This window comes from Amblyomma americanum, chromosome 7 (assembly GCF_052857255.1).
Source record: "Amblyomma americanum isolate KBUSLIRL-KWMA chromosome 7, ASM5285725v1, whole genome shotgun sequence".
Taxonomy (NCBI): domain Eukaryota; kingdom Metazoa; phylum Arthropoda; class Arachnida; order Ixodida; family Ixodidae; genus Amblyomma; species Amblyomma americanum.
In genome coordinates this window covers 79,273,226-79,301,134 of record NC_135503.1, presented here as the reverse complement: position 1 = coordinate 79,301,134, position 27,909 = coordinate 79,273,226, and the positions used below count along the sequence as shown (strand labels likewise).

At 44.6% G+C, this 27,909-nt stretch overlaps 1 protein-coding gene across 1 annotated transcript; it reads right to left on the bottom strand.

Moving 5' to 3' along the window:
- Positions 1–444: 444 nt before the first annotated feature.
- LOC144097265 (uncharacterized) lies at positions 445–27,909 on the bottom strand. Its single transcript, XM_077630008.1, has 7 exons — positions 27,760–27,909; positions 25,770–25,921; positions 8,879–8,917; positions 8,525–8,684; positions 5,000–5,376; positions 2,862–3,115; positions 445–1,077 (listed from the first exon to the last, which is right to left on the bottom strand). The coding sequence occupies exons 2-7, from the start codon at positions 25,884–25,886 to the stop codon at positions 807–809; spliced, it is 1,218 nt and encodes a 405-aa protein (XP_077486134.1). The 5' UTR covers positions 25,887–25,921; positions 27,760–27,909; the 3' UTR covers positions 445–806.

Genomic DNA, 27,909 nt, shown 5'->3' with positions numbered 1-27,909 from the left:
ACGGGATTATACCTTCTTGTTTAGGCGACGAGGAATTCGTAGAGGAATTCTGTGCGCCGGTCTCGAATGTGGGCGGAGCTTCACTGCAGAATTAAGTTGTATCCGACTATAGTTTTGGTCTTAAAGCTTTGGATGGGGCCGTCGTCACAAGGAAATGCTGTTTACAATGATTTAATGAAGGAGGACCCCTTGAATACCAAGAATTTTTCGCCTGTCACTGCTCGACTAGGAATCCAGCCACACAAAGAACACTGGACTGCGTTTCATCGACGAAAAAAAATTGGTGCATGATTGCAATAAACTGAAAAGTAAAGTAGCATTGTTTTCTCATGATGTCAACAGCACTGGCTTGGCATAACGTTCTTGAACCATGCTAAAGTACTACACTTAATCAGCTGAAAGGTACACACAGTCGTGTAACAACAGATGATACAAATTCCTTCAGGTAGTGCTTCGCATACTGTATTAGCATTCGTTACTAATCAAGCGCAGGTTCGCTATAGGGTCAAGGCGCGAATATACTTATCTGTTCCCCATGAGTTCTTTTTGTGTTCTGTAAGGTGAGTTAGCCTATAGCATTGATCTCTTCATTTAGGCAGAAGTGACCGACTGCTTTCCTTAACATCTTTCAGATATGTTGTCGCACAGGCAGCACGGTTTCTCGTAAGTATGGCGGAGTTTTTTCCTCCCCTTTTAGGTGCCACATAAAAATAGATAAAGATGAGGAGGGAAAGACAGGGATGTTAAAACATAAGTGCCACATAGGTGCCACATATGTTACTCAACATAGAGCACCTGAGAGTTCCTCAGCCTCTAGTCCCCGGTACATTCATTCCGTCAGTCCTGTGTGGTACTGTGCTCTGCGGCTGCTGCCGGGACTGCCGGGAGCACGGCGCAAAGTCCTCGATGGGAACAAGGCTGAGATTAGCGCGGTGGGCAAGAGAGGGCGTGACGAGATTCTCCTGGTCCCGTTCAGTAGAATTACGGGCCTCGTCCTCGTAGACACTGCTCATGCGGGCCAAAGCCCCCATCTTCAGGAAATAAGCGCACATCTCCAGTTGGTTCCAAGGCGAAGACCTGCGCAGAACGACTCATATCAAATAAAGCTTTTACTTTTCAAAACGTCGAAGTCACATTAGATACTACGGCTTTTAATCTACAGCATCGTTATTAACTTACAGCACATTTTTTATTTAGCTGCCGCCTATAGGCCATTGTGCTTCGGCATTTCTTCGTATTGAGCAGCATAGCACTTTTGTGGTGTGAATAAATGCAGAGCTGCCATATTTGTCATATGTAAGTTACAGGTGGCGGTACCACAGAAGACATCAGCACAATTCGCGCAGGCAATTTTCGAAGACGACGGCATTCTCCTACAGGAAAAGGCTAATACGTTGGCAACTTCTTCTCAATAGTCATTATCTTATACAGGCCTCGTAAGATACTCAATCGCTCCAATCGTCTCTTCGCACATAAAAGCGCTTAAACAATTCTTCTGCCCTCTTTGCGTTCCAGACATCAGGGGAGTAATCCACACTGATCTTCACTATCTTGATTGCCTGACACGCGAGAGGATCAGGCTGAAGTGCTGCTGAAATCTTACTACTGGCGTGTAGAGTGTCGTAAGTAGGTGTGCCCACAAATGCTTTCGGAACATGGAAACCATGAAAACGTTGTATTTGAATGCTGCCTAGAGGCGAGGCCTCCTATCGACGGTTGGACTTCGCAGGTTGCGCAGACAAGTGCATAGCACAGATGCCATTCTGTGCCCTCGCGCCTCAGAGTTCCCGAAATATTTGTCGGCACTTGTGCGTTTGAAGGAAGCTGTGCGTTACTTTATGGACAGTGGTCGCAAGCTTCGCCCAGTCGCAGCAAAAAGGCTACGTGTTAAAATTATTGCTGCAATATTTTTGGACGTTGTCCGATTCTGATGATGCTTTCCTCCATTAAACATTACGACATATCGCGCTCTAGGCTAAAATAGGGCAGGGTGCCGATAACAACGCCGTAGAGATTTTCGCAGTTCTGTTTCCAACTGAACGCTTTTTGTTGCGCGCACTTAAGTGGCCGTCTTTCAATTGGGCCTTGTGTGTCACACACGACCACAGAAGATATATCTCCCCAGGGTCCTACTATTCTTCCTAGATCCCCTTGTACGCAATGGGACGACGGGGCAATGGGTTGCCAGCAGTTGAGACTCAGCTAAGTTGGACGCTTCCAGATCGCGCAGCGGAGTTCATTGCGGCAATTCTCGTAGTCCTGGTAGTGCAAAACAAATTTGAATTACAAACATTGCCAAAACGTCGGCACGTTTGCTTACACGTAGAACCAAGGATGATGTGCACTGCAGCAGGTGTCGGTAGTATATTAGCTTTACTTCCCGAAGCTGCACGAGCTAGGGCTTTGAGAGACACCGCTATGGAGCACTCCAGATTATTTGTGACCACCGGCGGTTCTTTAACGTGCACGTATGTGGCACAGCTTAAGGGCGTTATCGCATTTAGTCTGCATTAAAATGCTACTTCCGGGTTTCGATTCTGCAGCGTCATGCTGAACAAAAGAAAGCCTCAGCCGCTGCATCATCGCCACGAGTAAAGCAAATGCAATATCACGACAATTTGCTTTCTTTGAAATTTTCTACTGTCTGTTGACTTCTACAACCGGCACCGGTCTCCCGTAAACCCGTGTACAGTGAAGCTGGCTCTTTTCGAATGCTTTTAGCCCCCTGCTGCAGGCAGTGCGCCCGCGAGCACAGATAATGCTCGTGCGACGCGCATGCGCACAGACGTTCTTGCAGCGGGGCTTGCAGTAAGCGGATCCCATGAGAGCACAACAAAGCTCTCTATAACATGTACACTCACGCCTCTAGTCCATCATTTGCTTGGATGCTGCGAGCAGCGGATGCGGAGACGCGGCCAAATACGTCGCCCGGCCGGGTAGAGAGCTCAAGCATCCTCTTCATCAAACCCTTCGCTTCCACATCTACGTGGTCACGTGCCCACAGCACGAGTCGCGTTGACTGGGCGTACTGTGGGGCCCACTCCAACATCATGGCACGTGTCGAAGAGGGGTAGGGTGCCTCAACGGCCATGTCCAAGTGCTTGTTTGACTCGCTCTGCATCGGGTGAAAGGGACTGTAATCTGTGCTCTGTACACGGCTTGTGCTAGTCACAACCATGAGTTTCATCAGACAACATGAACTGGCGCCTGTGACGTATTTCTGGGGGTTGCTTCGAAGTATACACTCCGTTAAGAACTCCCGCAATGCAATTGTAATAACCAAAACTCTCTGCAGCAGAGATTTTTCATCGTAGGGCGAGCCCTTTGATGTAGCCACAAAAGATATCTCACAAAGCTCTTTAGCCGGACTCCTGTAAGAAGTGCAGATATTATGAAAGTTTTAAGCCCTTGAGGTCTGCCTGGCCTGTCCACTCTGCCACCAGATAATAAAAAAAACACCCTGACATAGATAATCATAAGCATCAACAATGCTGTCAGAAACACCATAAACGCGATATGCCGCACAAGAAATAAAGGGCACAAGCGTGCATGAAGCAGACACAAGCGTTGATTTGCCGTCATTGAAGCTTCTGTATCCACATTTATTTACGGCATCTGGGGCCCATATTCACTCCACTATGCGCCAGACTTCGCCAGCAGAGCACACATGCGAAGAACCGTAACGGATGGGCAGTTAATAAACAGCATGAAATAATCTTTGGTTATGAAGCTCCGCTACTGACCTGAAAGACTAGGGTTCGATTCCAGCCGCGGCGGTCGAATTTAGATGGAGGAGAAATTCTAGAGGCCCGTGTACTGTGCAGTTTAAGTGCGCACTAACTGAGGATGTCAGGTGGTCGGAACTTCCGGAGCCCTTCCCTACGACAACCATTATAGCCTGAGTAGCTTTGGGGATATATGTATATATATATATATATATATATATATATATATATATATATATATATATATATATATATATATATATATATATATATATATATATATATATATATATATATATAGAGAGAGAGAGAGAGAGAGAGAGAGAGAGAGAGAGACGAAGAACAACACTGAAGAAGACTGGTCCTCGACAGTAAAACCTTGAGTTTTTAAACGTGTGTCAGTCTATAAGTATCTAACTTCTGGTTCACAGTGCCTTCCTCGCAACAGTTCTACATACATACATACATACATACATACATACATACATACATACATACATACATACATACATACATACATACATACATACATACATACATACATACATACATACATACATACATACATACATACATACATACATACATACATACATACATACATACATACATACATACATACATACATACATACATACATACATACATACATACATACATACATACATACATACATACATACATACATACATACATGCATGCATGCATGCATGCATACATACATACATACATACATACATACATACATACATACATACATACATACATACATACATACATACATACATACATACATACATACATACATACATACATACATACATACATACATACATACATACATACATACATACATACATACATACATACATACACGCGCCTTGTACCTGGCATACGCGCTCATAAAATTTTCCGCTGTGGGTGCCCTTCCGAGTGTGATAACCGCTAACTCATAAGCATGTCGTCAAATTGCCATTAGATGGAAACGTGCTCCTTATAAATCATGCAAAATGCCACTCTTTGAAGCTGTGTTTGGATACTGAGGTGCCATCACGCTTTGCAGCCTTTCAATACAATTTCTAAATGGAAGAGTTGTTAATACATTCTTGAGGTTTGCAGCCCGGAAGACGGGGACCCTCTTTCGGCCCTGTATTTTGCGCTGTTACCATCAAGAGAGTTTGCAGCCATTCTGCATCGGCTGCCTCTTTCTGCAGGAAAAGAGAAAACCTACATTTCAAAGAAAGAGACTCGAGAATCACAGTAGACTCCCTTACCAGAAGCATTTCGGTCATCGTTTTTGTTTTGGCATTAGCTTCCGGCGGCGCCGTGAGGAAGAAGATGAGCCGGAAAGCTCCGGGCGGGTAGTGTGTGGCATTTCCCCAGCCCTGGCGGATACGCTGGCGCCGGGCGGCGTTCTTTGGTCGGGTGGAGACCAGCGCCAGGAAAGGACCGTAGAAGGGCACCACGGCTTTATGGGGCCACCAGTGGAGCTCGAGAGGATGCGACAGCACGGCTGCCAGTGAGTACGAGGCGGCCTGCAGATCTTGCATCGGGTTCGAGCCTCGAGGAGCACGCCACACGAGGGAACGGCGCTCCCGCTCAACGGAGCCGCACGGGGCCGCGCAGTGCACCAGCTCGCCGGCCATGAACCCTGGGGTCAAGTGTCGCGCAAGTAACGCACGATAGAAGGTCGAAAGAGGCCAGTCACAAAGTAGAGGGAAAACGGACTGCATTTCTACTAAATCTGTTCGGAATCAATTCTAGACTCTTTGCAAATGTCGGAATTCTTTCAAATGCGTCATCAACGCAAGCAAGGCAATAATAGTTGCATTCAAACTTGATGAATGCTCTCCTTGAGCGGTGCACCTGTGGTTCAAGGAAATAGTGACAAGTCTGCTCTTCATCGGGTTTAAAAAAAAAAGTGTGTTACAATTTTAGTAACGTAATTAACACCCATTCACCGATGTAGGCTACAGGAAAATATTTCAAGGACACCATAACAAATCTCCTTTCATGGCCGAATCACATAAACAATATTTGCTGGTCTGTGTCATGGAATCTCTGTTTGAATCTAAACTGCTTGCCTTCAGCTACCTAATTCGCCCATAACTATAGTTCACTTGTGTTGAATGGTATTCATCTCCAAAAAAAGGTCAGTCCCAAGAAAAGCGTCTGCTTCATCTTTAACGTTCATCGTAGCTCTATATCTTTCACTTCTTATAATTACCAAAAGCATGCCCACTTTAAAAAGCAGGAGAGCACTAGCAAAACCAAAATTTCTTTTATCGCTGTAGTTCAGCCAGTTTAACATCAGCCCGGCACCCTACCTAATCTTCCGATTCAGATAACAGACCTCCTGTAGCCACAACCGCAATTATGTCGTATACCTTGCGCCCACTGATGCATTGCAATGCTCATTTTTTCCGCGAATAATTCCACCCTGGAATGAACTGCCTGCAGAGATCTTCCAAGCCCATGAGGGCGCAGCTTTTGGAAATTGTTTTATCTTATGTGTATAGTGAGTGCTGTCTGCATATCATATTCCTGTTTCTTTCCATGCATTGATACCAGAGAGAATTGGATTTGCGCATTAGTTGCTTTTATTTTGCTTTTTAGAATATTTGCCCTGCTTGGTATACTATAACTGCAGTATGTGTAAATAAATGAAAATATACCGAACCAGTAACTATGGTGCTCACATCCGGACTAGTTGGTTGCTGTGAACCAACGCTTAGCCAATGTTTCAGCACTTGAATAAGCAACAAGGTTCCGCCCTTAACCCTTGTTCAGTTTGCTTTCAGAATCCCAGTATACCATATCCCTGCCCTGTCTTTGCCATAGACCGCAAATGTTAATAGTGGGCTTCAATTCTGAACCACAACTCCGCCCTTTCATGTTACTAAGACCAATATCCCTGTAATTCCCAGGTATTGAAAACCTCGGATAAAGGTTAACTTCCAGGGTTTTATCCATAATGGTATCTTCGTTGCTAAAATGTAAAAAGTTCTGATTTTTAAGGAAAGGATCATTACAGCATCATTAAATTTTCCAAAATTTTGATGGTTTCCGAAAATAACGCCGACAAAACTTGACGAAAATATGCAGGCACATACAGCAAACCAAACGGATAATTCCAAACTGATCCGTCATTTGCCAGGGCAGCAATACAACCAAAGACATTTTAGGCTGCTGTGACGTTAGGTTATCTTTGCATGAGTTTATTTTTAAGCAGGCATCCTTCAGCTTTCAAATCTAGCACATCGACCTCTTTATGACAAATACTTTGGAGATTACTGTTTCTACAATTTCGTTAGCAAGTCATGTACTTCAGTGATCCAGAATTAAAATTAACCACACTATTACCCTCATCATCATAGGGGACACATGGGACATTATAGAGATATGCCGAATATGTTTTTGAGCGGGGCCGCGAGCCACAAGATGCATTACGAGTTCGCGCAATCACATCTGCACGGCTCACAAACAGGGTGTTTCACCTTGGACTTTACACAATTTTTAAAATTTAGTTTAAAATTCTAACTCAAATTTTAAAACTTACCATAGACTGCAGAAGTGCTCCTCTAAATCAAATCTTAAAAATTTGAGTTAGAGGAGCACTTCTTTCGGTATAGCAATTTCAGTAGTGTAGTGCATTAGAATACAGCTAAGACGTGCTAACTAGCAGGCAGGTTAACAACAAATAGTTAACTTTTTAACTATTATTGTTAGGCCCCTTAATTATTCAGGGGCGTGTAGCGCACCGTAAGTAATATTGATATCAATTTTTAGAATTTCGAAAACGCGGTTATCCTCAGCGGTATAGTCCTGCAAATTTTGGATGCTTCGACGTGTTACGTACAGTGGAGATGTTGCTTTGCCTGCAAGCTTCTCGAAAGCGCATGCATTTTGATGCGATGTACGGAAAATTTTTTGGCCCAAGTGCCTAGGGTACCGTACTTTCAACGTTCTAAAAACTTTTGTGAATATTACTTACGGTAGGCTACACGCCCCTCAATATTGAAGAAGGCTAACATGAATAGTCGAAAAGTGAACTATTCAATTTGAGGTAACAAGCCTGTTAGCACGTCTTAGCTTTATTTTATTTATTTATTATATTTATTTTTTCCTCAAAGGTCCCTTTCGGGACATTACATGAGGGGTGGGGATAACACGGCAAAAAATATTATACATTAATGAAAAATGGGCAAAAATTATGTTGATGAATAGGCTTCCTCGATAGTGGTCTTGAACAGTCGATGATTCATGATGGTGGCCACTTCGGCGGAGAGGTTATTCCAGTCACGGGCAGTTTTTAAGAAAAATGATTGCTGGAATGTAGTGCTATGTGCACGTTCAGGGTAAACAGCGTTCGGGTGGTTATGGCGGGAAATGCTATGCACACGTGGAATTAATCGGTTGGCTTCTGGAAAGTTGTGAAATAACTTATGAAATAAGCAGAGCACCAGAAGATGAGCTGTCAGTGGCGTGATGTACTACACCGCTGACAATGTATGACGTAAAAAGCGCTCTTCTAACTCAAAAATCCTCTATTGTAAAATTGTCCAAAGTACTAGGTGAAACACCCTGTGTATAAAACAATGACTGCTAGTAGTAGAAAAAGTAAGTGACCCATAATACAAACACTACTGTGGTGTCGCGCTAACAAGGAGAGATATCGCAAGCAAACGAAAAAGTATAGCAAGTGGATAGGCAGAAACACACAGTATGTAATAAGAAAATTCATGTGATAAACTTTGTGAGAAGATGTATGCATTGCAAAGCGCTCGATAAATACTTACGATTGGTGCATGGTGTCGCGGCTCGATCAAGTCCACCACACGGATTCCAAGGCACGCCATGTTTCTTATCGGTGCCAACAAAAGAATTCTTCGTGACGCAGACGATTGTCGTTAGTAACGCTAGTGAGCACAGGCTGACGAAACATGTCTTCCGGCGGCCCTGCACAGTCAGTGACTGAGTTAGGTTACGGAATAAATATAGAATACCTTCCGAAAAAAAAAGTTATAACCCAGAGGTACTGTAACACTGTTACCGTCGACATTCGACGCCTTTAGGCTCTCATCACCCCATTTAAAATTTACTCCTGAACTAGCCACGTTGAACTCCATTCGGTTCCTTTACTTGTTACTAACCTTTTTCAGAAGAAATCCATGTCTGCTGGATGTACTCACCTGGAACAAAAAAAAAGACTTAGCGTATAATCCTAACCACTCGAAACTAAGCAAGTGGGGTATTGCCAAGGCCTGCTTTCAAAATGACGTAAAAAAAGCCGCTGCCACACCGTGTCACCCCGTCTCAGAACGCAGGCCAAACGTTTGTCAGATGGCTTTCCGGTAGAAATGATATGAGCGGTAGCGGAAGAAATATTATAGGAGATTAATGGCGGTGCCAAGAAGGAAAAGAAAGATCCTGATGACTACAGGAAGGGAATCCAAGTTGTGCCCTATTTGTACAGAGTGGCGCATGGCATAAAAAAAAGTTGCCAGGTGCCAAGGCGTTAACGTAGTTTTTCCGGCTCCAGCTAAACTTCCGAGTCTGTGACACCTGGCGGAAAGAAACAACGCTGCACTACTAAACATAAAAATATGTTTGTAAAATGTGATACGGCCGTATAATCTATACGATTATAATGACGCGCAGTAAATTCTACAGAGTACAAACGGCTTACTGCATCAATGAGCGGCTGCACAAGCACCGAACTAAGGTTGGCACCGGAGAGGATGGTAATCATGCATCGCATTGTAGCTGATGTCCCAAGAAATGTTCCCCACGTTTTTCTGAAGTTTCCATCCTTGGGGATGAAAAAACACGTAAGGCACCTGAAATTTATGAGGTCTTCCAGATAGCAAAACATGGCGATGCGTGTATCACTTCTCCACCTCTTGCTATCACATCTAAGAAATTTGATTTATTGAATAATGATGTGTGGTTATCGGTCCTGGCTTGGTGCATGCGTGGGTATATAACTGAGTGGCCTGTTTTCAATAAAAGTTTCCAGTTGTTAGTCCAGCCCTTGTCCTGTGTGGTTCTCTCTTGTGTATGCGTCTTCGTTGGCTGGTAAAAAAATTCTTCAGCATGCCATGCCACAAGGTCCACCATTCAGCCTTGCCTCATAGCTTACACACACAAAATTTCCAACGCAAACAAGCAACATGATTTGCTTCATGGGCGTAATGAGATGCCTTGTAGCAAGTTTCAGTCGCAGGCGTTTAGTGGAACATATTTTCATACGATTTTGAGTGTTCTCCGTGCATTCCGCTCGACCTTCCCGCTCGAATTCAGAGACGTCAAGGTGCACTTTTCCCAATTATTTTGACGTCACCGAACCCATTGCTTGTTCACAGGACAACCAGCACTTGCCGCAGATGCGGACGTGACCAAAATATGCTTGCCAAGATTGGCAGCTCGACCGTGACGTCGAGGTGCACTACAGCGCGAGCTGGCGCCGACAAAGACCCAAACTTCCGGTACACAATCGTCTGTAATTAATTATTCATGCTGCGCACTGGTGTTTTTGAGCTAGTTTTTATGACTTCTAGGCCCATAGGCCTCTTTCAAGGCAAAAAAACGAGCAGCCAAAAATTTGTGTCCCTACCAGTTTAATTGCAATACTAAACAGTGCTAGAATGTTCCCGCATCAGGTGGTACAGTACAGTCCATCATTCACGCGCATGTGCAGGACATCACTTAGAACGATGTCATCAACCACTGTGACCATCTTCTCCTGGCTAATCACGCAACTGCCCATCAGAAGGGCAATTGCATAATTAGCATACACATTGGGACATTCACAATACTATGCGAGCTTAAAGGGCAAGTCAAGAGGTTTTCAAATTCGACGAGCCTAAAGGGGGTAGAATATGTGAAACTTCCAGGAAAAGCATGCGAGGTATTTCTGTGCTAGGATTTTAAATGGTGACGCAATCGCACAATAAACCCGCACTGGTGGCCAGGCTTCTCTGCAGTGCGCAGCAAAGGCAAATGCCGCAATGATGACCTCACGTGGGGCGGCACTGCGTTTGCAGCTAATAAACGGTTGTTTCAAGGAAGTAAACCAACATTCGCCAAGTGTGAAGCCCACGAAGCATTGATTTGGCAGTGTTGGAAGACTCACGGCAACTCGTGGGCGAAGGTAGTGGACGTCTGAAATTTCTGAAATAACGACGTCGTCACGAGTTTCTTCACACAACTTTAGCGCAGTAAGAAGAAGCCGGACTGTCGTTGCGGTTTTTAATCGGCGATGACGTCACTATTTTTAACGCTGGTGCAAAATTTCTTGGCATGCTTCACCTTGAAGCTTCATAGATTCGATTTCATGAGGAAGCTCAAATTCTAAAAAAACATTAAACGCACAGCAAGCTTATGCTCTGCGAGTGTATACAAATTTAGTTGTTCTGGGCGTAACCCTATTTTCAGTGGGCATGTGTGCTGTCAGTGGCGTTGAGCAACGACGGTAGAAACTTTCTATCTGCATGTGCGCATTCACTGAACTGTGCTGCATGACGAAGTAGACACAGGTGTCGTCTCAGTGTGGAAAGCTTCCGAGCTTTTCTGCAGCGTTTTGCATGTTTCGGGGGGAAGTTCATTTCTCAAGCTCATTGTGACGGAGGCACCGCGGAATGCACGTATCGGTATTCGGGTGTCATCTGATACTAGAGTCAGGAACGTGATTCTCAATGCGAGTGCGACTCAAGCTGCCGATCTTAGTGTGACTGAGTCTCCACGTCATACCGATCCATGGCCTTTACGGGGCATTTTACTAGAGGAGACTGAGAGACAAGCGTAATTTCGTTTTCAGGATTCACGCTGAGGCACCACTGTTATAATGTAACAAGAACGTGTCTGGCATTCCTGATGCTTCTTCATTCTTTAGTCGTAATTATTAAAGCTATTACAGATTTAAAAAAAACGTCATTACGCCTTATGCATGGCGTGAAATGGTTGCGGTAAACTCGTCTGTCTGAAAGATGATTTGCCGGCCCCTGAAGCTAACATGTGGCCAGCAGCTCGAGTAAATTCCAAAAACACAGGCGACAAAGCCTCTTTATAGAAATTATTGGAAAAAAAAAGAAATTCAGGGAGCACTTTGTTGACCTAAAGTGCGGTGAGGCGAAAGCCTTTAGAGCGGTTTGTATGCTTGTATAACTGATTTGTGGTAAAGATGTTTACCAAGTACACAATTATCTGTAAATCTTAAACGCTGGAGACACTGGATGGCGTTTGGGAGGCATCCGTCTGATGCGACGTTTAGACAAGGGGAACTGCATAGGCGTTGGGAGGAAGTAGCGTAGTCGTTAGCACGATCGGCTGCGGAAGGGAACGGTGGTGGTTCGAATCCAAAGATGTTTTTCTTATCGAGTTGAAAAGCGTAACGAACGGACGGACAGTGTGACGTCACTTCCGTTGTCGTGACTTCCTGTTGGCGATGTAAGGGACGGTCAGGATCTCGACCAGGAGTATGAGCCACTAAAGGCTTTCGCCTTAAAATTGTAGTGGTGATTGAGCGAAACTTATTACAAACTGCAGTTTGTACAGAAATGTTTTGTGCGACAAGATCGGAATGCCTTTAAAACATACCCAGCGAATATCGGAAATACACGCAGATGTACCTTCAGAATACATATGCGGAGCGCCGAACACTGGTTGTTTGGAAACTGCCCGCAAATTCCTCACCAAAAGCATTTAAGACTGCAGGAAGCAGCGGTGGGCCGCACGAAAATTTTAACCGTCTCTCTTCGATACGAGAAATGTCAGCGGAAGGTTGACAACCATTTATTTTTCTTTGAGCCAACCTTGAAGTGAGAATTAAGAAACCTACTTGTTTTTCTGCGCCCGTCGTATTGTTCGACCGTACTGTCAGGCCGCTCAACGCCATGCAAAGCGCTTCCAGCGCGTCAGCCGAAAAAAAAAACACAAAACGCAGTCTAATTCTCTGCAGCTAAATCTGTCAGCTGCAGATTGCGCTTCGTTCAGACGAAATCAAAAAGAAACTCGTATATAATGCGTTTAGCGCGCGGTCCACCCCTTAGCGCGCCGCGATAAATCGAGCTAGCAGTGATGGATATGGAGACATGAGGAGCAAGAGGATACAAGTGGAGGAGGATGCGCGCATTATTGGCACGCCGCCAGGAAAAGGGCTCGAAACGCACATGATCGCTGTTCCCGCATCATCTAAATTACCCCGTAAATATATCATCCATGTATAATTCAAAACTTATAATTATACAAAAATTTAATTACGGCCGCTTATTTGAATTTCTTCTATTTATCGTGAGGGCTGAAAGCGCTGAGTTTTTTTAATTTCTGCTTGAGCTCTGCGGACAAGAAACCTTGAGGAGCGTCCCTTTAATGCATTTTAAATTAAAAGCGTCCTCGGGACAGCCGGAAGGCAACCGCAACCTCGTGGGCGCTGCGGCGACGAGCTCTCCTTCTTCGACCCGCCATGACAGCCATGGCGGCGTCGAAAAAGTTCGTGAAAGCGTTGGAAGACAATGCGCTTTTATTCGAGCACAAGAGTGCCTCCTTCTCGTCCTTTCCACCCTTCGCTTGTAAAAGTTTCCAAATTAACATCGCGACTCTGGAGAGCGGAGGGCAGGACAGGCGAGCAGAAGGTTTGCGCGCTGAGCAAGCGCTGTACAGTCATAAAATGGAGCATCGCGTGCTTCCGAGAAGCTCTGTGCATTGTTCGTGCCGCGAGCTAGACAGACCGTGGCCTTTACATTCTGTTTATGGAGCCGTAATAAGGAAACGGTGAACTTTCTCGGACCCAGTGGTGGTATGCACGAATCACTTGTTCATTCTTCACGCACATACTGTCAGTACTGTTGCCACAACTTGTGCAGAGTCCAGTCGTCTCTGGTCCGGGACAACGCTGTCCCTTTCGTACATCAGTGTGGAGAAGAAGCCCTCTATCACGGCGTCCACTGCCTAATTACGAACACACTGATGAAGTTGATGAAACGAATGTCTTGATTTCTTCCTTTATTAGTCACTACGAAATGTTTTTAATTTATTTTGAGATTCAAATTTTTCTCATCACAATGCTGCTGGACAGCCATAACAGCTCTGAAGCTGCCCAATAAAAGTGAATCATTCTTGCGGAAGATAAGAATGCAGTGCTTTGACGGAATAAGACTAACCTCCTTGCATGCACGCTATGCGGGCAGCTGGCAAACTGGCAAAAAGTTTACAATTCAAAAACTTCTATGTTCGCAAGTTGGTCAATGTATATAACTTCTTACCACACACCATTTTATCCTAGGTTAAAAAAATCTAGGTACCTTGATTTGCGGCGGAAGAGGCGAAAGCACCCCTTATTATCAAAAAAACTACCTTCCATGTTACTGTCGCCAGTCATACCTCATCCACCGTAAACTCCCAGATACTTTTTGTATACTTAGTTCACGAACTATGTTCGAATGGGATGTTTAGCTATGAATTCAGGCGCGCGTAACTGACTAACAAATTGTATACAAAATGAGGTAACGTAAATTTCCTCAAAAAAAGAAAAAAAAGGCGCGTATTTTGAGACATCAAAGTGGCTACAGCTGTCGTTGTGTCTGTGCAGCCCTGGGAATTTTTGCGATGCGGTCACGATGACTTTCTCGGTTTTTTTTAAAACGAGGGCACCGTTCCTCAAGGCAGAACCTATATGTTTCACTAAACAAAGAGCACAACGCTCCACTTATTCGAGCGGGCATAAAAAGACGGCAGCGCAGAAAACACACCCAATTCTCCCGTCTCCCTAATGAGCGCTTCCATCTCGGAGCTTAATGGCGCAGAGAGCTTCTCGCGTGGCTTCCCTTCTCTGCATGCTCTTCAGATAGGCTGGCACAGATAACTTGATATCTTTGCGCCTTTTGACGTGGCCGGGAAACTTAGTCGTTGTCTTGTTGTCTTTGTCTTTGTCGTGTAGACACCATGGCCGGCAGGGTTATGTTTTTCAAGCGTACGATTTCTTTTGGGCTCCTCTCATCGCTTTATTTTCCTTTACAAAAAAAAAACTGGTAACTTTAAGGGATGTGTAACGCTCATAACCTTCCCTGGAGCTGGAACACATTTAGTATCATATTTTTACTCCTTTGCGTTGTTCCACTTGCTTAGTTTTTCTCACCTTCTTTCTCTCATTTTTGCACTCTTGTTCCTCACACGACAGATTATTCTTCTCGTCTCCTTCAGTCAACACACTGCCGCACCTCCTATCCATCAAGCTAACAGTGTAGGACTGAATGTCTAGTTCCGCGACAAAATGTGCTGCCGTTAAATAACTTGGTATTAAGAATGAATGCGTGTTGTTCAAAGCGCAAAAAAGAAATGTGCAACAACCATCTGACCAAGAGAAATTGTTTTTGTAGGCTGGAGCGGGAAACGGCGCATAATGTCCTCAAAATTATATTTATTAGTATGTCAAGTTAATGAGACATATTCACATACAACAGGAGGCCTCAAAGTTGGCCACTGTAATAGCACCTCATTTACTACCGAAAAGACACTAAATATGTTACTCAACAGCAGCATAAGTAGAACTTAATTAGGTAAAACATACATATTATCTCACTATAAAATCAGTATTTTGCAAAATGTAGTATACAAACAAAAGAACCAAAAACGAAAGTGAGCAAGGTGTACACCTAAACACCTTCTGAACAACTTAAAAATATGAAACAGAGAGTAATACAAGTACAAACTGTGAATATAACCGTCAATCTATGCTGTATCATATATAATATAGAAGAACGCACCGCCTTTAAAACGCAATCTGAAGGCTTGCTCGCTGCAAAGGCATCATAAAACTACAAAGAAAATTTGTACTTTCAGGGTGCCACTTATGGTCGAATATATTTTTTGTACCTGGCCAAAACACTCTTTAACAATCAGGACACTGATTCCACGTACGTATGACGCCAAAACCACATCAGACGTGCTCTGTGCTTAGACGAATGTGGCTGCTGGCCAGCGTACAATTTCATGCTAAATTAGCAGCTTTTAGAGCGCAGCTCTTAAGCGCCCGTTCGTGGGCTAAGCCGCGTCACCGCCGTCAATGTCAGTCAGCCAAAAGAATAAAAATCAACTACCGCGACTGGGATTCCAACACCCGGAGCAGCGAACAGACGAGCTTCGCTGGCCACTGCACGAGAGCGCTAAGCTATCGCCGCAGTCGATCGCGCCCCGTGTTAAAGTGCAACACAGTCTCGCGCTGTGCATTGCTCATCATTATCGTCAACTAATACTACTGTTGGACTAAATTTCTTATTTATTTAGCAATACTGTCAACCCTCATGCGAGGGTCCTTACAGAGAGGGTGTGAAAACTTCATAGAAAAACAGCATTACTCATCAGCATGAAACGATACATTCAGTCAAGCATCAGATGGCACTTTCAAGCAGATGGTTATCCAGAGATCGTTCGAATTCACCCAGATCACTCTGTTCCACAACACTCATTGGCAAGTCATTGCTCATTTCAATGACATGTGGAAAGAAGGAATGTCTGAAAGTTTCACTACGGGCGTAGTACGGCTGAATTATTCGACTATGATTTGTTCTAGAACTCCGTTTGCCTGGTGCTTGTATGCATGTTTCCTTCTGAATATTTTTCTGTCCTTGGAACCTCTGGAATAATAGCTTGAACCGATTTTTTGGTCTACGTGTTTCTAATAAATCCAGGTTACAGGAATAGATCATGTGTGCAACTGAGTTTGTCCTTCGATATCGCTAGAAAATAAAGCGTACTGCGTACCTCTAAACTCTTTCTAATTGTTTCTTTAAATAATTTTGTTTAGGACTTCATACTACTCACGAATACTGAAGGATTGGCCTCACCAAAGCTTTATATGCAATTAGTCTTACATTCCATGTAGCGTGCTCCAATTTTTTCTCAAAAAACTTAACCGCTTGTATGCTTGAGAACATACCTCTTCTATATGTGTGCCCCAATTTAAATTTTGTGTTATTGTCACTTTTAGATACTTAAACTGTGTTACGTTAACCAAACACTTGTCAACAATGAAATATGTGAACGAAAGAACGACTTCATCGTTGTAATGTGCGTGTATGTTGACTTCGAATAATTTACTACCATGCTCCATTTTTTGCACCATTCGCTTAATGCCTGTAAAGTGTTGTTAATTCTAAGCTGGTCGTCCGTGTTTCTAACTGTAGAATAAATGAAGCAGTCATCTGCTAATAGCTTTAGTCGTACATTTGGTTCCATGACAGCAGAAATATCATTAATAAACACTAAAAATAACAACGGTCCCAGAGCAGAACCCTGCCTAACTCCTGAAAAGACTGCTAGGGAGCCGGACACATGACCTTCATTTTGACTTCCTGGTTACGATTCGTTACGTATGCTTTAATCTATTTTACAATATTTATATTAATTCCAGCTCTTTCCAGTTTAAAAACTAGTTTATTGTGCGGCATTTTATGAAACGCTTTGGCAAAATCTACAGCGGTTATGTCAATCTGCTTCTTCGCATCAATCGTCATTGCCAAACAATGAATTGTCGCTACGAGTTGTATAGTGGTGGAAAGACCTGCTCTGAATCCGTGTTGGTGACGGTAAAGGGAACAGCTTGTTTCTAGGTGATGAAAGATGTGCTTCGCTATAATATGTTCCATAAGTTTACAAGAAATCGATGTAAGAGATATTGGGCGGTAGTTATATACAAGTGTTCGGTTGCCCCCTTTAAACACCGAAATTACTAGTGCATTGCGCCAATATTGTGGTACACAGTGGGTGTGCAAGAATTTTGGAAAAATAAGTTTAGGTATCGCGACGCCCACTCGGCATATCTTCAGAGAAACAGGGTTGGTATGTTGTCAGGTCCATTGGCCTTTTTAGCATCCATATTGAGGAGCGGCTGAAATATGCCCTCCTGCGAAATTATGACGTCATTCATTTGGCTAGGCAACAAGCTACTGCTATTCCTGTCAAGAAGAATGAAAAGAAAAGTGCAACAAGCGTTCTGAACTAAGGTCTATGTTATCTTTGGTTGAGGTGAATACGGACTGAAAAAAGTGATTAAAGTGATCTACTATATGCTCATTTTTTATCAGCACCTGATTTTCGTGCTTAATCTCCTGTATTCTCCCCTTCCTATCTCTTAAATATCGCCAGAAATTTTGCGGTGACGTTTTGAGGAAGCGGCTAAGCGTTTCATCGGAGAACTTTTTTTTTAGCTTCTTTTAGCGCTTGCTTCAGCTCAGCAAGAAGTCGCGAAACATGAATACGTTTATTTTTTTTATGTAGTCTTTTTAGTTTTCGTTTCATATGAATTATGTCCCTATGATCCAGGAGCTTCGGTGCTTCGTCTTTTTAACACGAGTAGGAATATACCTGTCAACGCTGTGTTGTATAATTTTCTTAAATTGCTGCCGCAGCTCTTCTACTATTTTGGAATCATAGTCAATTTCAAAATCATCCAAGAGAGATTCCAGGTAGTCATTAATGGAGGTGTCGTCCGCACGCTCATAATCCTTAACATGCACAGGAATATAAGGCCGTAAGCACTCACTGATTCTCAGTGGTATGGCAAGAACAATCATTTTGTGGTCAGAAACACAATCTTTAACGTTAACAGTGTGTTCTTCTATGCTATTTGACAGGAACACCAAGTACAACGATGACCGTGAATTGGCCGTTATTCTTGTATCATATTGCACAATTTGTTTTAGCTTATACGCTAACATAATTTCGAATAGTTTTTCTCCGTTAGACGAATTAGTACCAACAGAACATAGGCGTTACCAATTTATGTGTCGTAGGTTAAAATCGCCAGTCATTATTAGTATCGTGTTCGTTTTGACATTCGCACATATAAAAGCGTTTAGTTCATCAAGAAACTCAGGTCAAGCAGAGTGTGCGCGGTACACAGCTTTGATAATGTAAGTAACGTAATAAAACTTTATCTTGCACCAACCTGTTTCAGCAACATTGCAATCCATCATTACTACAGATAACGAGTTTTTTACCATAATACAAACGCCCTCCCCACGTGTGTCCCTGTCTTTCCTAAACATTATACAGTCCGGAGGAACAATGCCGTCAGCAGATATATTGTTATTCAACCAGGTTTCTGTTATTATTACAACATGCGGACTTAGTGTAACGAGCAAATATTCTAATTCTGTAGTCTTATTTACAATGCTTCGCGCATTCAGACTTAAAAGGCGGAGCTACATCTGCGATGACGTGTCCAACGTCACACTCTTCATTGAGGATTCTAAGTCAGCTGGGCTGCCTTATGCACATTCGAGCGCGCTGTGCATTGCACATCGTCTTCTTCATCAACTAACGCTACTATCGAAATAACATTGTCGCTAGACGTGCTGACGACCTAGAAAAGTTAAGCAAGGAGCCTACAGATCCTGAGACACCAACATAGCTGCGTTCAAATTTCGCATTAGGAGAATCGTAACCGTCCTTGGAATTTTCTTACACCTTACGTAATGATATGTGCACCGTGTTATGACACAAAACCCGGAAAGGCGTACTCCCCTCTACGAATTCCTTCATGGCGTTCTAAGTAGTGAAGTTTTAGTGTTTCAACCATGACGAAATGTATTCTCCACACGAGCATATATAGAGACACTAAAAAAAATGAGACAACCATTTTCTTTTTACAGGAATTTTTATCTCTGGCGTCAAACGCGTGCAATACTGGAGCACTAATACTTGTGACACTAATTGTGATACACAGCAGTAAGTTTGTTTGAATAATTTTTGACCATAAATCCAAGAAACTGCATTCGGGGCAGTATGATTTAAGTGAGCGGTAAGCCAGCTCAAAACGCTGTTGGCTTGATGCAGACAACGGATCAATTAGCAGACCCGCACTGCACACCGCGGCCATCGCCTCGCCTCAGGAGCCGAATGGCACTGCGCTATAGGTTTCTTCGCTTCAAGTGTGCCTCCAGCCCGTCTGTTTTTGAGCATCTGACATGGAGCGCAGTCCGTAGCCTCGAACTCCAATTCGTCTCGTCGCGTTCGTGCAGTCAGCGGCGAACACAGATTCCAGACGTTCCACGAGAGAGCTCTAGAGCGAGACGACCACTTTCAACAGACTTCCTCCGTGTTTTGGTGGCATCCATTAGCTAATTACGCCGTCTTCTTTTAGGGCATGCGGTTCGCGCTATAGTGGAGGTAATGAACGCGTCCCGTGACGCTTCTCTGTGCCTCAGCTCGTAAACTGATCACTGCACTTCAGAGAGCCAGCAGGGCTAACCCAAACCGCATCAGTTATCCGACATTGCGAGCTGCAAAATCACACTTCAGCTCAGAATCCACAAACGGTAAAGTATAGCGCGGGTTGTGTCCCATTGAACGAAAGGTTTCTGATTACGCTAGGCGCCTTTTTCTTGCAACCACAGGGGACAACACTATGGGTGACTTTTTGCCGACCTATGCAGTTATATCCAACGCGGCTTCTTCAAGGTCATTAGACTTGTACATGAGAACTACGACCGTTAGAAACTGCCGCAACTTGCTTTCAGATGAAAGTGTCGCCACGCTAATTCAAAGCAGTTAGGCTCTTAGGCGAAAACGTAGCTATAGTGAAATTTATTAATCGCTAACAATTAAACAAGAGTCTTAGATGGCAGTTTGAAAACTTTTTCCCCTCGAACGGTGCTTACGTTTTTTCAGCGGCTTTTTGGGAATACTATATGCTTGCAGAAATTGGCCGTACTGTGGGAGAAAAAGTTTTACACACCCCGCACTGCTGCGTGGCTTGCTGCTCTTGCTACCATGGATCGAAAACAGCAAACTGGCATGCTATTAAATAAAAATGGTCCGCCCATCGACGGTCTAGACTGTAGGCGCTGCTGGAAAAATGTGCGGTAATGGAGAGGTAAACAATTCAATATTCAAAAATTCATTTCAGTAGTTCAGTCCCTAAGACGAGTTTACAACTATGCGAATGTATCTTGCAGTGTAACTGGCGTTTTTATGGCAGAAGTTCGGTGCGGGTACGCAAGAAAAAATAACAAAAGAACCAACTTTGTTGGTATTTTTTGTACCACATCTCCCATTTCCTTTTTCCACTATATCCACGCATACAGTGCCTCCTAATGGCTATCATCTATGAGACCTCCATCTATGAGATCTCCAACTAAAGGAAACCTTTACGGTGACCCTTAAGTGACGCGAAAAAAGTTTTTTACACCTAATCTTGTGTTTACGCAGTGTGTTGACTGCGCAAGGAAACGTGGCCTGACACGCCGCGACCGCGAAGCGGCCGCGAGCACGCACCCTTTCATCTTTTCCATTGTGGCTCGCTTTCCCATCCTCGAGCCCAACGTTCTCCGTTGTATACACTAGACATCGCGCCGTTTCGCACCCGCCGCGGTGGCTCAGTGGTTAGTGCGCTCGGCTGCTGAGCCGGAGCACCCCGGTTCGAACCCAACTGTGTCGGCCGCGTTTCAATGGAGGCGAAATGAAAAAGGCACCCGCGTGTTGTACGATCTCAGTGCGAGTTGATCCCCAGGCGTGGTCGAAATTTTTTGGGAGCCCTCCACTACGGCACCTATTTCTCTCTTTGGATTTTCACTCCCACCTACTTCCCTCCCCCCACAGCGCGGTTGAGAGGTAAACCAAGAAGTGAGAAAGTTACTGCGTCATTTCCTTTCCACAAAAACCACTTTTTTGTCTTCTCGCCTTGATTTCCTTCATTTATTAGCTTCCTTCCTCACTGAACAGGGCACGAGGGTTAATAGGACATCCATAAAAAACTGGTAAGGGTTGTCCCATGTAAACGTGCTAATTAATGACAGTGTCCGTGGGCTAATGTCCGTGTTGTCCGTGCAACAGCCAATTCATTCAGATTGACGTTACCCTGCACGGGTTTATTCACCTCTTCATCTCTTCACACATGCGGTGGATGCGTAATTTAAGACTAGATCTGTTATACGGAGCCCACGTGAGCGTTTTTGCATCTGAGGCCCACAAAATTTGGCAGGTAACCGCAGGTGCACCCACCGGAGAACCTCTGCTGGGGGCTCGAAAGGCAGGTGCCTGTTCCAGAGGCACCTTCCGGTTTCAGCAGGTGCCCAGAAGTTCCCCTATCCGCTTCAATCCGCTTAAGGCGCAAGCCATAGAGTTTCTCAATATAACGTAGAAGGAAAGTTGGCGCCACTGTCTATGCGACTTTCTTAAAGAACACTTCATCGACTGCGGGAATGCCGGGAAGACGAGGTGTAGTATTTGGTTTGGCTAGCGTCAAGCCGAAAACGTGGATTCTGCCTCTCAGAGGGCACCTGCGCCACGATGCTCTTTCAATAATTCCTTTTTCAGTTCAAGAATAAATGTAATGCAAGACTTAGGCTGATATGAAAACTTTCACAGTATTTCTTCGGAGACTGCCTCGGGAAAAGGGTCTTGTTGCTACAATTGAAACCATATTTCACGCCCAGCAATAGATAAGCCAAATACGAAACCTCATCTTCCCGGCATTCCTGCATCTCACCATGGAGGAGGAAGTGCAATGCCCCCAGCTTTCCCTCTAAGTAAAATTCAGAAAGTCTATGGCGCAAGCCAAGAAAAGACAAACCAAGAGCCTAGCCAGTATACATATAAGAAACGAAGGAAGGAAGAAGAGCAGTAGACATAAGGCAAGCAAAGAGAGAGGAAGAGGCAGAAGATGAAAAAAGAAAGATGAGCGAAGAGACAGAAGAAGCAGGGAAGAAGAAAAGGGGGAGAAAATGTACGGACGCCACGGCTGTAGCTTAGTGTTTTAACTAAGCCGTAGCCTAGTTTAGCCGATAATATTTTTTTTTATAACAAGATGGCGCTGTTATTCCAAGTCACGCCCAAAAATTAGCCGCAGCATCCGGCATTAGTTAGCTGACCGGCCGAGAAACAGCAAAAGAAATTCATTCTACCAGTTTCCCCTGCTGCCAGGGTTACACCATTTGTCCTTTGTTGCCTACCTTGTCCTTCTGCTCGCCTTCAAAAAGTCTGATCATGCTTGCGTACCGAACACCTGGCCTATGCAATTCTCATGACTCAATTAATCGCTGTTTACAAAAAAAATTGGTAGTGGCTTAGCTCGGCTATGCCAGCATATACGTATACAGAAAGCTAAGGCTAGCCTTCGTTAGCCTTGGTTAATCTTGATTGCAAGTCCAGGTTAGCCTGGTTGTCTGGCTAGTTGTCACGTGGTTCGTCACGCGGTTGGTCACGTGACCAGTCGTATGGTTGGTCACATGGTGCGGTGTGACCACGGTGGGAATGCGAGCACGGCGAAACTGTGAGTTCGTAGCCAATGTCGCTTTCGCTACATAACATCTCCGGAACTTCTCTGTACTGTTCAACTCATTGGGGCAGTCAGCAGTTTCAAGAGAAAAGTGCATTCGTGATGTATGCTCCTTCTCACTGGAACCACATGACGCTGTTACCATTAGAGCTGGCATCATTACATACAGTAATCGAGTGGCTAGTTTGCAGTCAGTAGTGGTCTCGATTATAGAAGCAAACAAACAAAATTGAAGGGCGTTTACGTCCAAACAAGCAGGCCAACGCAAACGCGCGCAAACGTGTTTTCATCCAGCTGTTTTGCCCATTAAAGGGAACTTGTTAATGCGAAAACGCGACTTTCAGCCGGCGCGCCGCGGTAGATTGGCGCAGTTCCACACTTCCTAATACAGTTCCTTAAAGAATACCCGCACGCTTCAATTCACATTTCGTCGGAGGCTCTAAACATTAGAATCGGTTTCTGAGATATTTGATGCATAGCGAAAAGACAGTAACAGCTAACAAGGAAGCAGCACGCAGCCTCGTGTCGCCTGCAGCCGTCTGTATGTCGCTTGCTCCTTTACGACTTGAGTGCATGATGACGGGAAGCACTCATTGTAGCGAAAGCTACATTGGCCACGAACTCGCACTCCCCCCGTGGTCGCACCGCGGCACGTGAACAACCACGTGACTGGTCACGTGATCAACGCGTAACGAACCACGTGACCAGCCACGGCGCCGCGCCGCCGGCAGCAGCTCCGCACCACGTGACCGACCACGTGGCGGAGGGAGCCACTGAAACCCCCGCACACTCACTGAATAAAAAAATAAACCTGTGCCGAGGCGACACAGGACACAGGTGCATCTACTGAATGCAAGGGTTTCATATATTAACTCTTCCGAACCAGACGTCGCCGCGCTTTCGCTACGCATGTCCTGGCCTAACAGAGCTAGGCCATAATATATTTTCTCACCCATGGCAACAAGCAGGAGAGGTCGTCAATAATTTATTTTTTAATTTTCATCTCACTAATTCGTGCAGGTTCTGCTAAAAGACTTCCAGACGACGGACTATGTGGGTTTCATTTGTAACGTACTCTTGCCGTAGAAGTTTGCGCTAGCGTGAGCTGTCCTGAAAGCCCGAATAATCATCTAACTCGTCTAAAACGCCATACTTTCAAAAGCAGATGGTGTTCATTGCAGGTATTCGTTTAGAGCGCTTAAGCTCTTCTCCTGCTAAATGACTGGTCTGTTCGCGCTAAAATTTCGCACAGAGGTGGAATTTGGTGGTTACATGTGTGTTGTAGTACGCCATACCTCTTAAAAGCGCATGAATTGGGGGTCAATGTAAAAAAAAGGCGTTGGGTTACAACGCTGATGCATGGTAACTGTGTTTTAGAAGTTCTAAAAACTGATATGGATATTACGGTGGGCTACACACCTCTCAGTATAAAGGAGACTAAGGGTAATAGTTAAAAAGTTAACCGCTCAATATTAGTCAGGTACAGTCGGACTGGAATTAAAAGCGAACATTCATATGCCGTACTTTTCTGCTTCGAAGTCAGGTATTCCTTCCCAACCGGTTTATTAACACGCACAGTCGGCCAAATCATCAGCAGGCATGCGTGACGGGTCTCAAAGCCCGTGCTTAATATTCAGCCTTCCGCAAGTTTGCTTCGTCGCAAAGGGCAATAGCGCAAAAAAAAAAATGACCATCGCGCATGCCAGCTAAAGATTTTGCAGGCTGTACTTCGGTATATCGAAGCTCTACACTATAGCTTAAAGTACTCAACTAAAACATCTTGTTTTGTTATAAGGCGCTGTCCACATTTCATTCCTGCGTGACTGTACCTCTCGGATTCAGTTATAATTAATCAGACGTCCGTATCGTCTGCTGCGAAGGTGGACCAAAATAGCGACTTAGCGCCTCAATCAGAGTGAACTGATGGGCATCAGCTGCCGGATGATATCGCATGGTAGAAGGCACCTGTGATGACTCATCGTTGCTCGCAGACAGGCGGGGAACGCAGGCGGCGGCTTTGGTCACTTTCTCAAAGCAACGAATCAGCGCACTCCTCAGAGCCGTAAGCACCCGCTGTGCGGCACGGCTCTGATCTCACGGCGGAAATTTCAACCACACCCTTAGGGAAGGAACGAGCAGGGAGGTTAAGAAGAAAGAGAGACAGAGGAGCCGTAGTCAAGGGCTCCCTAATAACTGCAGCCAGATGAGCAGCTTTAACTTGCCCTGACATCGCACAGCACACGGGCGCCTTTTGCATCTCACCTCCATCGAAACGGAGCTGCCGCGGCCGGGATCGAACCCACGTCCTTCGGCTCAGAAGCAGAGTGCGCTAGCCACTGATCCTCCGCTTTGGGTGGAGCGGAATACATAAGATGGCCGAGTGCTGTGTGACGTCAGTGCAAGTTAAAGAACTCCACGTGGTACAAATTAATGAACAACACTCCAGTACGGCACCTCTCTCTCTCTCTCTATCTCGTAAATCTTTCACACCCTCCTTCACCAATTCCGCCACCACCCGCGTGGGCAGTACACCACGAGTGAGAGTTACTGCGACTTTCGTCATAACGAATATATGACTTATTTTAATAGGTATGCAACCTGGGTACATGCATCTGGCTCTTTGTTAAGTATGAAAAGCGAGCAAATACATTGAATAGCGCCCGAAATGCCAATTAGGCATGCACGCAGAGTGTTTGATTGCCTCTTCGTGAAAAACTCGCCTTCTGCTGAAAAGAATAGCTGCATATTTCGAATTTCTGGTGACGCACCATACTCTTCAGGACTTCAATCCCATGCTGTCCACGTGCGTCGATGCGTTGTTGTCTTGCGTGTTTTCTGGTGCATTGCCAGCCCTCTTTCAGCCACTCCCGATACCTGGACACCATACGTGTGGTGTAAACGTGGCCCCGATGGCGGTCTCCTTTAAGGGAAGCAAAACAACAACATAAGTGAGTTAGAGCATCTCAATGAGACCCTGAGGATAACTCCATCTAATATCTTTTCTTTCTTGTAAAAATCTATTCTGTGGCTCTTTCTGGGTATGCTGACGTTCGTCCACCAAGCAGAAGGCCCGTTTCTTGCTGAGAAAATTGCATTTGCCATTTTTCCTACTGCTCCACTCAAACTAGTGACGTCATGACCGAAAATAACTCCGTGATCCCCGCTTCAAATGAATGGTGGTGCAGCCTAGCCTCCGAAATGTGAAGTAACACCAAACAGCTTTGTCGACCCTTGCTGTTTACTTGTGAAATTGGCTGGTGGTAGCGACACCTGTGTTCAGTTTGTTTTGTTTTTTTTTGCTTTTCCTACAAAACGAAACCTCCGTTTTCTGTTAAACTTGCGTATTTGTAGTTAGCATGCTGCAATCTATCGATACAGGCGAACTTCATTTTGTCCTCAGTGACCCTTCAACCGCCTGACAGACATAGACGATCCAGGCTCGTCATAAGCACAGAGTCATTTCTGGCTCATGACGACTTGAGTGTTTTCAGGCATTCTGCGACCGGTTTAAGGTGATTAGGGCTTTTCTAAAGCATTTTTTCGGTTGCCGAATGGTCGCATCAAGTATAGGAAGTGACCATTTCGGTGCTATTTTGAAAAAAAAAAAATTGTGTCCCGTTAGGGGGTAAATTGTGGTGTAGCATAGCTGTCATGCGTTGTGCGCAGCGGCAGCAGAACAGCCATTCAGTGGCCTTGAACAGTTTCATCAATCAAGGTGTGCGAGTCTGCTAGGACTGCCAAGTACCTTTCATTGCTGCACTTCAATACGTATTCGTAATAACAACCACTATTTGACCATGTCTCTGGGCGGTATTAAATTGGCGGGAGAAGGCAAGGAAGATCCAACAGTGATGCTTTTTTAACAACGTTGAAATCTTTGGTAATTATGCCATAACTTAACGAGCGTGCAACTATATACACCACAGGCTGTAAGCTTATGGGCTGGAGTAACATACCTTGACTAGAAGCATGGCTGGCACACTTTCTTCTAGTAACCCAGTCGCAAAATTTCGGTCACGCAAGAAATAAAAAAGTCAAATTAACATACTCAATTGACCACCCTTCAGGTGTAAAATGCTTAACCCCCTCTATAAGCAAGAATCCTGTTGTGAGAAAACTTTGAACAATGCAGCACTCACACTTACTAATTTACTTGTGACATAAAGAGGTCTGGTCGTTAGTTCATTCCACCGCAGTATCATAGCATCGATCACTGGCCATCACAGTGTGGTTTCAATCAAACAATGCTTCACTGTAGATGATTTTCGAGCATCAACAGAATAAAAGTGTCAATAGTTGATTAATGCTTTTCACACTTATTGATACTTTTGACAGAACATAAATCGGTTGAAACAGGTGTCCGCCCAGCTCCGTAGTGCGAATCAAGCAAACACGCGATAGCTTGGTGCATCTTTCTTTTCTCTAAATTTTTTCTCTGGTTTTTCATTACGAACACCCGCCCCCTCCCTTCTGCCATACTTCTGGGCTTGATATTGATACAGAATTCATGCGTCCGTGTGCATGAGCCGAAAACGGCGTAGTTCAATCTCAAAGCACCGTCAAACGCCTCCGATAAAGAGCGTTCAGTCTCACGCCACCTAAGATTAAATGAAGCGTTGCCTCCAGCTCATGAGTGCCTCGGAGAACGAAGCCAGTCGCGGAACTCATCAGATTACGCTCTGGGCGGGTTTGATTACTTTCGCCGCATATGCAAGACCGTGCCGTGGAAGGCCGATGACACGCATCAACAACACTTACCTCAAGGCGGCAGAAGAGAAATTTCTCGCACAGGAAGAGGTATGATGCAGCAGGTGTCCACGTCAGCGAAAAGAGAATATTCATTCGTATACAAAACGCTTGTCTTTCCTTGACTCAGCAGCCAGCATGCGTTTGCCAAGGGGCGTTCTT

Excerpts from the sequence above, each read along its gene's own strand:
- LOC144097265 (XM_077630008.1), bottom strand. The coding sequence starts at position 25,886 with ATGGTGTCCAGGTATCGGGAGTGGCTGAAAGAGGGCTGGCAATGCACC. Across the intron at positions 8,918-25,769 it reads TTGAAGTCCTGAAGAGTATG|GTGAGTACATCCAGCAGACA; the intron begins GTGCGTCACCAG and ends TTTTTGTTCCAG. Across the intron at positions 5,377-8,524 it reads CGCGACACCATGCACCAATC|GGTTCATGGCCGGCGAGCTG; the intron begins GTAAGTATTTAT and ends ACTTGACCCCAG.